General features: G+C 50.4%; 3 protein-coding genes across 5 annotated transcripts; 2 read left to right on the plus strand and 1 right to left on the minus strand.

Moving 5' to 3' along the window:
• Positions 1-621: 621 nt before the first annotated feature.
• LOC144702021 (uncharacterized) lies at positions 622-1901 on the minus strand. The gene is made up of 2 exons (XM_078573883.1): positions 1119-1901; positions 622-1029 (listed from the first exon to the last, which is right to left on the minus strand). The coding sequence occupies exons 1-2, from the start codon at positions 1797-1799 to the stop codon at positions 847-849; spliced, it is 864 nt and encodes a 287-aa protein (XP_078430009.1). The 5' UTR covers positions 1800-1901; the 3' UTR covers positions 622-846.
• A 710-nt stretch (positions 1902-2611) lies between these two features.
• LOC144702520 (curculin-like (mannose-binding) lectin family protein / PAN domain-containing protein) lies at positions 2612-5328 on the plus strand. The gene has a single exon (XM_078574570.1). It carries the CDS (start codon positions 2935-2937, stop codon positions 5326-5328), a length of 2394 nt encoding a protein of 797 aa, XP_078430696.1. The 5' UTR covers positions 2612-2934.
• A 326-nt stretch (positions 5329-5654) lies between these two features.
• On the plus strand, positions 5655-11174 carry LOC144702020 (putative cellulose synthase A catalytic subunit 8 [UDP-forming]). Of its 3 annotated transcripts, none has more exons than XM_078573881.1 (15): positions 5655-5886; positions 5960-6091; positions 6216-6288; positions 6395-6621; positions 6726-6792; positions 6911-7100; positions 7399-7665; positions 7751-8096; positions 8178-8315; positions 8453-8578; positions 8642-8854; positions 8935-9181; positions 9420-9622; positions 9692-10042; positions 10313-11174. In XM_078573881.1, exons 2-15 carry the CDS (start codon positions 6068-6070, stop codon positions 10892-10894), a joined length of 3054 nt encoding a protein of 1017 aa, XP_078430007.1. In that variant the 5' UTR covers positions 5655-5886; positions 5960-6067; the 3' UTR covers positions 10895-11174. The 3 variants fall into 3 exon arrangements, with proteins under 3 accessions (XP_078430007.1, XP_078430006.1, XP_078430008.1); XM_078573880.1 differs by having other exon boundaries at positions 5655-5823; XM_078573882.1 differs by having other exon boundaries at positions 5656-5823; positions 6219-6288.
• Positions 11175-11607: the final 433 nt, after the last annotated feature.

The raw sequence follows: 11607 nt of genomic DNA on the forward strand, positions 1-11607 counted from the left end.
GGACATAGTTAGAGATAGATAGATAGAGAGAGATTTTTTAGGGATATTATATTACTCACGCAGATGTGGGCATTGATTTCTCGCGTGTTCCGTTGGGGACCACTCTATAGTTTAATTTCCTTCATACATACACACACACACAAATAGAAAATTGTGCATAATAACCCACAAGTTATCATTTAATCCCAGTTGAACTGATTAGCTTGATTTGATTCTGGGATTAGGACGTTTAAATGAGTATGGGATTTATTTGTGTTTAGGGACTATTCCCGTTCCATTCATATTTCGGGTATGATTGAAATTGTAATAAAGAGGCTTATGTCTTCCTCATGGCCATTAATTAGTGGTCAATTTCTTGGGACACACTAAACATCTCATCCCATTAGGTCTGAGACAAGATTCATTTGTGCTATCCCCAAAAACTCGTCTCCCACGTCGGGTGTCAATATCTCTGCTCCAGGATCAAGCTTTGGCGATGGATCCGAGGTACGGTTTATGTTTTCTAATGTGGTTCATCCATAAGATATCGATGCGAGCCTCCTCATAGTTCTATCAACCACAACCCGGATTATTTAGCAAAATTTTAATACACACCGTAATCCTACACATTGTACAACTCACTAGAAGCCTTACAGCATCATGCAATGTGCATAGAAATGGTATAATATATACAAAGCAAATCTTCACGTCCAAATCAAAATACTAACAAACTTCTAGCAGCTCGTTTCTATCATCAAACGTGAATATCCCTCATTTCGTCGCTTCTAACCTATCACGATGCTGCCTATACGAGCAGGCTATCATTACTTCAATCCGGTAATCCAGCTAAGTGACGAAATGTAAGCGTCAGCGACAAGCGGGTGCTTTGCCGAGCGCTCGCATCAGGTTCGTCATGTCGGAAACCCTAACGACCTCGGCGGCTCTCTTCGCCTCGGCAGAGGCGCGCTTCTCCTCTGCCTTTCGCTTCGTCTGCGCCACGTCGTTCTCCATCCTCTCCAAAGCCTTGGCTCTTTTCTCCTCCAGCTTCCTCTGCAAAACCCACAAGAATTATCTCTAATTACTCTGAAATTCGACAAGAAATTGCGACAAAGAACGGAATTTTCTTTATTGATGAGCACCTCCACTTTCTTGAGCGCGACGGTGGCCTTCTCTACATGCTTGCTCTCCCACCCTTTGATGGCCACATCCTCCCTCTTAAATCTACTGTTGATTTTCGCCACCTTCGCCGCCTGCCACGAAGCAATCTTCGCCTCCACTTCCTCTCTCTTCACCATCTCGATCGTTATTTCTTGGATCGGCGAGGGTTGGGCTTGCCGCTCGGGCGTTCCGCCGCTGCCGTCCTCGTCGCCGCCGGGAACGCGGGCGCCGGCGAGGACCAAAGCGTTGAACTCGTGGCTCATTGTGGAAAACTGCTCGCTCGTTACCGAGCTCGCCGGCGGCAGCGGCGGCGGCGGCGGCGGTTGCACCACCGTCAAGGCATGAATATCCCTTACGTCGACGTTATCGTCCTCGTCATCTCCCCCACGACCGCTCATGTCGTGTCGCCGATCTCTCGACATGTTTTCTATTTCTGGACACGGCCAGCTCGGCGGAGCTCGAGAAGGGGTTGGTATTTGTCTTCCATCGAGATAGGAAGATAACGGAGAAAGTCGGCGGCGACGGCGACCAAGAGAGTACGTACGACCTCGTCCGCCGGTGGATGGAAGACAACGAGGCTTGGTTGTGTCGGCCGGTGACGCGCGGCGGACATCCGAGCCACGTATCGCGTTATCAGTCTCTTCTGTCGCGCCACGCGGCATGGCGGGTAGCTTACCTCGTCGCCAGGAGCGAATCTACCTCTCAAAACGCGACACGTATATTCAACCAGATTCCACCGCCGCCCCCACCCCAACTAGAAGATTACTCGTCATCACATCTCATTTTCCTTAAACAAATGCGGAGCGAGAGAAATAGCGAGAGCGGGGAGAGAGCAAGATAGAGATAGATGGAGAGAGAGAGAAAAAAGAGAGAGAAGAAGAGAACTAGCGAGATAGAGGTAGAGAGAGAGAGAGAAAGAAAGAGACTCAGACAGAGAAATAGCGAGAGAGGAGGAAGAGAGCTAGATAGAGATAGATGAAGAGAGAGAGAAAAAAGAGAGGGAAGGACAGAGCTAGCGAGATAGAGATAGAGCGAGAGAGAAAGAAAGAAAGAAAGAAAGAAAGAAAGGGACTGAGAGAGAAATATCGATGGAGGAGAGAGATGCCAGAAAGAGATAGAGAGAGAAATAAGGAGAGATAAATAGCGAAAGAGAAGAAGAGAGATAGCGAGACAGAGATAGAGAGAATGAGAGTGAGAGAGATAGGAAGATACGAAAAGATAGATCTCTAGAGAGATACAGAAATAGCGTGATAGATATAGATAGGGAGAGAGAGAAAGGGAGAGGGAGAGGGAGAGAAAGGGAGAGGGAGAGATAAATAGAGAGAGGGAAGGAGAGAGATAACGAGATAGAGATAGAATAAATAGAGAGAAAGAGGCACACAGAGAAAGATAAATAAAGAGGTAGAGAAAGAGCGAGAAAGATATAGATAGATAGATGGAGAGAGGGAGAGAGGGAGAGAGGGAGAGTGGTCCGGGGTGGGGGAGATTATCATAGAAGCTGTCTCCGTCGCCGGCGACAAAAAATTTCTGACTGGCACGTGAAACAGCGAAGCCCGAAGCCCAAAAAAGCTCTGGCCATTCTCTCACGGGCTGCTCCATCAACCTTCTACCTCCCCGTTTGCCTTCTTCGCTGATTCCTCCTGCCATTCCCCACTCTGTTCCTTCATTTCTCAGAGCTCTTCCCCCCCCTTCAATGGCGCTTCCCCGCCAAAACCCCTGCGGGGGGAGGGGAGGTGAGCTCCCTGCTCGTTGAACAAGGCTCCAAAGGCGGCGACTTTAGAACCCTCTCTCTGTGAAATGCTCTTCTCAGGGCTGGTCTGGGTCGTCGTCTTCTTCCTTCCGACGCTGCTCCACTCTGCAGACTCCTTAATACCTCTGGGGTCGAAGCTAGCCGTCGGAGAGACCACCCGCTGGGTCTCCCCCAGCGGGCGCTTCGCCGTGGGCTTCTTCAACCTCTCCGACCAGCCTTACCGCTTCGGCGTCGGAGTTCTCTTCCTCTCGCCCGCGATTCCCATCGTTGTCTGGGCCGCCGGCGCGGGCGAGTCCGTCAGCGGCGGCTCTTATCTCCTCCTCTCCGATGTCGGCGAGCTCGTCCTCTTCGACTCTTCGCGCGGCGCCATCGCCTGGACCAGCAACACTTCTCTCTCCTCCGTCGTCTCCGGGGATCTCCTCGATGACGGTAATCTCGTCCTCCTCGGCGAAAACCGCGCCGTCCTCTGGCAGAGCTTCGACACCCCTTCGGATACTCTCGTTCCAGGCCAGAAGCTGGCCTCCGGCCAGACCCTGCGCGCCGCCGGGCAGAGCTCCGTCGCCAGCTACTACGCTCTCTCCGTAGAACCCGCCAAAGGGATGGCGCTCTCCTGGGAGGACAACGTCACTTACTGGAAAACCGAGTCGCCGGCGGCCGCGTCGCCGCCGCTCTCCGCCTTCTTCTCCGGCGACGGAACGTTGCAGCTGCTCGACCGGAACCTGAACCCGGTCTGGACCGTCTTCGGCAACGACCACGGAGAAAAAACCGCGAGCTTCCGGTTCGTCCGCCTCGACGTCGACGGGAATCTGAGAATGTACTCGCTCGATAGCGTATCGGGCTACCGGACCGTGGTCTGGCAGGCGGTGCAGAACCAATGCAAGGTTTTCGCCACTTGCGGGCTACACGGGCTATGCTTCTTCGACGGCTCTGGCGCGGCTTCCTGCAAGTGCCCCTTTGGGGTGAAACCGGGGTCGTCTTCTTCCTGTGTCGCGCCTTACAAGACCAGCTGCGGCCACGGAACCACCATAGTCACGCTCCAGCACACTTCGCTGTATGGCGTCTACCCCCCGGAAGAAGCTTCCTCGGTGATGAGCGTGGACGACTGCCGGAGCTCCTGCCTGCGAGACCTCTCCTGCTCCTCCGCGACGTGGACCAACGACGGCGAGGCGCGTTGCCTGACGAAGAAAACCCCGTTCATCTCCGGCTACGAGGACGCCTCGTTGCCGTCCGTCTCCTTCGTGAAGCTCTGCCTCGACCCGTTCGCCGTCGTTCTACCGGACAACCAGCCGGAGCCGCCGTCCTCTGCGACCCGCGGCGACGCCCGGCGGACGTCTAAGCACCGCCGGCGCCTCGCTGCCGCCGGCGCCGCCGTGTTTATCGTCTTGCTTCTCGTCCAGATCGTCCTGGGGGTCCGGTTCGCGAGGTGGAGGAAGAAGAGGAAGAAGGCGGAAGAGGCCAGCCGAGCTTCGATTAAGCTGCGAATGGGCTCCGGAGGGATTATCCCTCTAACGCTGACGGAAGTTAAAGCTCTCACGGGAGACTTCAAGCACCGGCTCGGCCCGAGTAGCTACCGCGGTGTTCTTCCGAGCGAGAAGGCGGTGGTGGTCAGAGAACTGACCGGCGCCGACCCGAGGCAGTTCCAGAGATGGGTCGCCGTTCTTGGCAGCGTCCACCACCGAAACCTCGCTAAACTCGAAGCCTTCTGCGGCAAGTCGGACCAGAAAGAGTGCTTCTTGGCCTACGAGTTCGCCAGAAACGGCTCGGTTGAGCGGTGGCGGGTTCACCCGCGGCTCAGCCGAAGGCTCACCTGGGAGAGAAGGATGGAAATCTGCAGAGGCGTGGCGAGGGCCCTCGCTTACCTCCACTCCGACTGCAGAGAGTTCATCTGCCATGGAAAGCTCAGCTGGAGCAACGTCGTCCTCGACGGGGACTTCCACGCGAAGGTGACGGACTACGGCCTGGCTAAGCTCGCCGGCGAGGGCGGCTCGGCGGAGGAGGACGTGGCCAGGTTCGGCGAGATGGTGGCCGTGCTGGTGACGGGTTCGGATCTGAGCTCCGCCTACGGGAAATGGCGGAGCGAGGCTGCTTACGAAGAGGTTCTGGACCCGGCCATGGCTCGGCGGGCCGAGCCGCAGCAAGTGGAGCGCGCGCTGCGGATCGCCTTCTGGTGCGCTCACCCGGACCACCGGCTCAGGCCCGCCATGGCCGAGGTCGCCAAGGTTCTCGATGGGACCTTACCCGTCGACCCTCCTCCCCCCCCCCCTCTTCCTCTCCCTCTGACTGAGAATCCCCCTCTTCCCCTCCCTCGACTGAGAATCCCACCCCCCCCCGCAAAGGCTGACTCATGTGATGACAGGTCAAAGGCTTGGTCAACTCCGACTACTAAGACTAGAATCACCAGATTGGTGACGTGGAGATTTGTTGTTCGGTCTGAAGCATGATTATGAATAGATTACCGGTCGTATTTGCTTAAGACCCATCGTCGTGTGGACTTGGATTTTTTTATTTTATTTCTGCATGCATGATGGAGGATAGCTGGACTCCGACTTATTTTAGAGGCATACTATCGGGGTTATCTATAGTGTCGGCGGGATGCCAGGCTGTGCCAGCTGGGAGTTGATCATAGGCGCGATTGATTCGGTATGAACGGGAATGATATATTATAATAGTTCTAGGAACGATTTTACCGTGCCTGCGGAAGAGAAGAAGATTTTTTTTTTAATCGAGTTTTGAGTCGAGAGATATAAGCGGAGGTAGAAGTAGGCGGAGGGTCGCTTTCGGATCGAGCCTGCTGTCCATCTCCGTCGCTGATCTAACAGCTACAGCAAAACCACCGGCATCTCCTTCTTTCCTCTTCTCTCATCATCATGCGAGCGGCCTTGCTCAGGAAAGGCAGCGAGGGGGAGAAAGAGTTCTTCCTCGCTGCAGAATTACGGGTTATTATCTTCCACTAAGATGATCTGTAGAGTTCGTTTGATCAAATTCTTCCTCGTTACCTTGTAATTCTGTCCGCTGCTTTAGTTTTTATGGTCGCCTTCGTATGATGGTTTGATTTCGGTAATTCTTTCACAGGATCCTGAGAGGACTGTGCTGAATTCGACCGGCCGTAATTCTGCTTGATTGCGGGCCAGACTACTGTATTGCGATTCTTCTTGAATTGCAGAAGAAGAGCTGATTTTAATGGAGGAAGATAGCGGGCATGGAGTAAGTAATTGCGTTCTTATCTCTTTGCATCTCCTCTCTTAACCAGCATACTTTGGCGATTAAAAGGAATTATGGGCTGTAGTTTCAAATCCTCAATCGATTTGTCTCTGTTTCTACGCTGTAGCAGACGACCTCAAGGTCGCAGGCATCAGCCATGCGTCAGGGCAATGGAGAAGAGGGTGGTGCACCCGTTGAAGGTAAAATTACTTGCCTTTTCATCTCTTGAGGGTTCTTTTCGATTGTCGTTTTTTATTTTCTAAATCGGATCGTTAACTTTCGTCCGTCTATATTTCTGTTCATCAGGCCGGCCCTCTCTTCGTGCGGAGGACACAAACCAAAGGGATACTGATGGTTCAGGTGATTCAAATCAGCAATCGCGAAGTCAAGATCAGGCGAAAAAGATTGCGGAACGAATGTCAACATGGCGCAGCAAAAGCGAGAGAGAAGAGGTCTCCGGTCCCAAGTATGATAGCGGATTAAGTGGAGAGCTTCAAAGGAATGTATTAACAGTACGCACGCAGGGACGAGGGGTGAGTTCTTTTTGCTGTTTTGTTTTCTTATTTGACAGTTTGATCCATTCTTTTCCTGTGGTAGTTTCATGAAAAAAGAGAATCATCATCCTCTCTCTTTTCAGCATTCTGGAGAACTGGGAGCAGCGTCCCCTGATCCAAAAATTTCGTATGCAGACGCAAATCAATCAAGTAAGCTTCTAAGTTTCTTAATCTTTTCCATCTATAGATCACCATACTGTAGTCAGGGTTTCGGGATTTCTCTACAAGGAGGCTTAGATTTCTCAATGGGCGCTCTTGAAATTTCCAGCTCGAGAGTTCTCTGGCGGACTGGGAAGTGTTGCTTGGAGAGAAAGGGTCGAAGGGTGGAAGATGAAGCAAGATAAAAGTTCAGTTCACTCGCACCCTGTCACCAACGGCACAAGCTTTCCTCCATCTGAAGGAAGGGGTACCACAGATTTTGACGCTACCACCGATTACAACGCGGACGATGCTTTGCTGTAAGTTTCTCAAACCCTCCATTTCATAAAAAAAACAATTGTCAATTAAATCAAATATCGACGTTATGTACGCATTATACAATGATATATACGGATGAATATTACTTGGAACTGTATCTACGCTTGCTCTTTGAAAATCGAATCGCGGCAGGGCTAGCAGAAAGTAGCTTTTCATAAAACTTCGGAAGAGAGTAGATGGATGGGTGCATAAGTTTTACTTTAGGTTGAGTACATTAAATGGTAGACAAATAAGTTTTCCTTTATTTTTATACTTTTTAATACTTTTCGTTTCGTTCAGAAACGATGAAGCACGCCAGCCTTTATCGAGGAAGGTGCCGATTCCGTCATCTAGAATAAACCCGTACAGAATGGTCATTATACTGCGACTGATTATCCTCTGCATTTTCCTGCATTATCGACTTACAAACCCTGTCCGGAATGCATACCCCTTGTGGCTTCTATCTGTCATTTGTGAGATTTGGTTTGCCATCTCCTGGATTTTAGATCAATTCCCCAAGTGGTTCCCAATAAACCGAGAAACATACCTCGATAGGCTTTCCCTAAGGTACGTGTTCTTCTTTGATCTGCTTCTTAATACTTCAGGCTTTTTCAGTTTATTCTTCTAATCATGAATTTACGCGTACAAACAGGTATGAAAGAGAAGGAGAACCATCTCAGTTGGCCGCGGTTGATATATTTGTCAGTACAGTTGACCCATTGAAAGAGCCACCTCTTGTGACTGCAAACACCGTGCTTTCAATTCTTGCCGTTGATTATCCCGTTGATAAAGTCTGCTGCTATGTTTCCGATGATGGTGCCGCCATGCTAACTTTTGAAGCCTTGGCCGAAACATCCGAATTCGCTCGTATTTGGGTTCCTTTTTGCAAGAAGTATAGCATCGAACCGAGGGCTCCGGAATGGTATTTCACCCAAAAGATTGACTACTTGAAGGATAAAATTCAACCCTCATTTGCAAAAGACCGAAGAGCGATGAAGGTATGTTGCTATCTGTTTTCACCGTCGCCGCTTATTTGGTTTCGTTGTCTTACAACATTTGAAATTGCGACTTGGATACAGAGAGAATACGAAGAATTCAAGATTCGGATCAATGGGCTTGTTGCGAAGGCACAGAAAATTCCAGAAGAGGGATGGATCATGCCGGATGGCATGCCATGGCCGGGAAATAATACAAGGGATCACCCCGGCATGATCCAGGTACGTTTACAATCTTTGAATCGCTTAATTCTTTTCAACGAATTTTTATGTTATTCTTCTTCGTAGGTTTCGACAGGTAAAATGTTGATTTGTGATATTAGAACTTTTCCTAACGTAAGCATCCTATTTCCATGCAGGTTTTCCTGGGTCACGAGGGTAGCCCTGACAGCGACGGCAATGAACTCCCAAGATTGGTGTACGTTTCTCGTGAAAAGCGCCCAGGATTCCAACACCACAAGAAGGCTGGAGCCATGAACTCTCTCGTAAGTATTCCCCTCGAATACAATCTAAACTCCATCACATAACTTAACATCGTACATGAACAGGTGCGAGTCTCGGCGGTCCTCACCAACGGACCCTACTTACTGAACCTTGACTGTGATCATTACATCAACAACAGCAAGGCCCTGAGAGAAGCCATGTGCTTTCTCATGGACCCAAATCTCGGCAGGTCCGTGTGCTACGTCCAATTCCCTCAAAGATTCGACGGAATCGACAAGAACGATCGTTACGCCAACCGAAACACAGTCTTCTTCGACGTAAGGCTCAGCAGATGTTGCTTTAGGAAGGTTTCCTGCCTATTTCTTGAGATGTTTTGATTCGATTCATTGTTTTCCAGATAAACTTGAGAGGGCTGGATGGGATTCAAGGGCCGGTTTACGTGGGCACGGGGTGCGTTTTCAACAGGACGGCTTTGTACGGCTACGAGCCGCCCGTCAAGCCAAAGAAGAAGGGCGGGGGCTTCCTCTCTTCCTTGTGCGGAGGGTCAAGGAAGAAAGGGTCCAAGTCCGACAAGAAGTCCCACAAAAAGGCGGACAGCACCGTTCCCGTCTTCAACCTGGACGACATTGAAGAGGGAGTCGAAGGTAAGAAGACTAATCCTTGAAAATTTTGAAGCACAACATTCTAATTATAGAGGAAAAATAGCTCCCTCGCTTGAATAACAATAAGAATATCAGGAAATTCGTCTGCCCCTAATGTAGCGCCTTCATTAACTTTCTAACATGCTTCTTCATCTGAATTACCTTCGTAACGTTCTATACTTCGTAAAATTCTTCATTTTTACTCTGCTCCTAAACTCGAGGCTTCATCTTCATCTTCCAGGAGCTGGGTATGATGACGAAAAGGCGCTTCTGACGTCGCAAATGAGCCTGGAGAAGAGGTTCGGCATGTCGTCGGTCTTCGTGGCTTCCACTCTCATGGAGAACGGCGGCGTCCCGCCGTCCGCCACGCCGGACATTCTTCTCAAAGAGGCAATTCACGTTATCAGCTGCGGTTACGAAGACAAGACCGACTGGGGAACCGAGGTGACAACTGAAAGTTCACAATTCTAATTACAATAAAAGATCAAAGTTCTGATTCGAGTGAGAATGCAGATCGGCTGGATCTACGGGTCCGTGACGGAGGACATTCTCACTGGATTCAAGATGCACGCGCGGGGATGGAAGTCGGTCTACTGCATGCCGAAACTTCCGGCGTTTAAAGGGTCCGCTCCGATCAATCTTTCCGACCGTCTGAACCAGGTGCTGCGTTGGGCCCTGGGGTCCGTCGAGATCCTGCTCAGTCGCCATTGCCCCATCTGGTATGGCTACGGTGGCCGCCTCAAGTTCCTGGAGAGATTTGCCTACATCAACACCACCATCTACCCCATCACCGCGCTCCCTCTCATCATCTACTGCACTCTCCCCGCCATCTGTCTCCTCACCGGCAAGTTCATCATCCCCCAGGTCAGTACCCCTATCTCTCTCACCTCCATCCATGCATGATCATGCAAGCATCATGAATCATTCTCATCATCCCCGTCGTTTGTCCTCATAACCTCCCTCAGATGACTAGTTAGTCTCATAATCAATCATACGGATGATGACGATTTCATCCTGTGGTAGTCATCTATGTTGAAATCATCATCCTCATTCAGGCCTACGGGTGTTTGGAGGAGGATGATGGGTTTTTGGGATAACGATTACTGAATGCAAATGGATGGACGGGGAATGCAGATTAGCAACATAGCGAGCATATGGTTCATCTCGCTGTTTCTGTCCATCTTCGCGACGGGAATTCTAGAGATGAGATGGAGCGGTGTGGGGATCGAGGAGTGGTGGAGGAACGAACAGTTCTGGGTGATCGGAGGCGTGTCGGCGCATCTCTTCGCCGTCTTCCAAGGGCTTCTCAAAGTACTGGCGGGGATCGATACCAACTTCACGGTCACGTCTAAAGCCTCCGACGACGGAGACTTTGCGGAGCTGTACATGTTCAAGTGGACGACGCTGCTGATACCGCCGACGACGCTGCTGATCGTCAACTTGGTGGGGGTTGTGGCGGGCATCTCGTACGCCATCAACAGTGGGTACCAGTCTTGGGGGCCGCTGTTTGGGAAGCTGTTCTTCGCCTTCTGGGTCATCGTTCATCTCTACCCTTTCCTCAAGGGTCTCATGGGCAAGCAGAATCGCACCCCCACCATCGTCGTCGTCTGGTCCATCCTCCTCGCCTCCATCTTCTCCCTTCTCTGGGTCCGCATCGACCCCTTCACCACCCGCGTCACTGGCCCCGCCGCCGAGCAGTGCGGCATCAACTGCTAGGCTTCGCTCTCTGCTATCGTCTTATCTCTCCCTCCCTTTCTATCGTCTTCTCTCTCTCTCTCTCTCCCTCTTTCCTATCGTCTTATCTCTCTCTCCCTTTCTATCGTCTTCTCTCTCTCTCTCCCAGTCTATCGTTTTATCTCTTTCTGTGTAGATAAATATGAGCACATTTGTGCGGCTGGACTGCCATGGGGCTATATCTACTTGTGAACCTCTTAGTGTAAGAAGGATCAATAAATCAATAAAAAATATCGTTTATTTGGGTGGAAATGAAAAGAAAGATGGGTTTGAATGAGTCGACGATGGGCCCGGATTGTGATCTGATTTCAAGATTTAATCAACAGGTTAAGCTTTATCATGATTCTTAAGAGTTGGAAGACACAATGAAGGAAGGCTGTTCTAGTATAAGACTGCCGATAGACCGATCAAATCGGTTGTTCCAATCCGATTGACTCACTTAACAGAAAGGGCCTCCGTGTCTGCCCAGAGCTTCTTCCCGGACTCTTTTGGAAGCTGAGCTTAAGATTAATCGATTGAAATCCGAAGGCACGACATGATCAATAGAGAGGAATAAGTCGCTGACAGAACCAAGATCTCTGCCATTCTTCTGTTTAGGTTGAATTTTGATTACAAGGATTTCATTAGAATAAATTATAATACAATATTCACCCGTATTTCTTGCATTTTTGTCTTTTTGAGTTTTGAATCTGCGG

Source organism: Wolffia australiana, chromosome 4, assembly GCF_029677425.1.
Source record: "Wolffia australiana isolate 7733 chromosome 4, ASM2967742v1".
NCBI lineage: Eukaryota > Viridiplantae > Streptophyta > Magnoliopsida > Alismatales > Araceae > Wolffia > Wolffia australiana.

Bases quoted from the DNA above. Each gene is read 5' to 3' on its own strand.
- LOC144702021 (XM_078573883.1), bottom strand. From the start codon at position 1,799: ATGCCGCGTGGCGCGACAGAAGAGACTGATAACGCGATACGTGGCTCG. The intron at 1,030-1,118 runs GTGCTCATCAAT...TGGGTTTTGCAG, and splicing joins TCGCGCTCAAGAAAGTGGAG to AGGAAGCTGGAGGAGAAAAG.
- LOC144702520 (XM_078574570.1), top strand. From the start codon at position 2,935: ATGCTCTTCTCAGGGCTGGTCTGGGTCGTCGTCTTCTTCCTTCCGACG.
- LOC144702020 (XM_078573881.1), top strand. From the start codon at position 6,068: ATGGAGGAAGATAGCGGGCATGGA. The intron at 6,289-6,394 runs GTAAAATTACTT...TCTGTTCATCAG, and splicing joins GGGTGGTGCACCCGTTGAAG to GCCGGCCCTCTCTTCGTGCG. The intron at 9,182-9,419 runs GTAAGAAGACTA...TTCATCTTCCAG, and splicing joins CATTGAAGAGGGAGTCGAAG to GAGCTGGGTATGATGACGAA.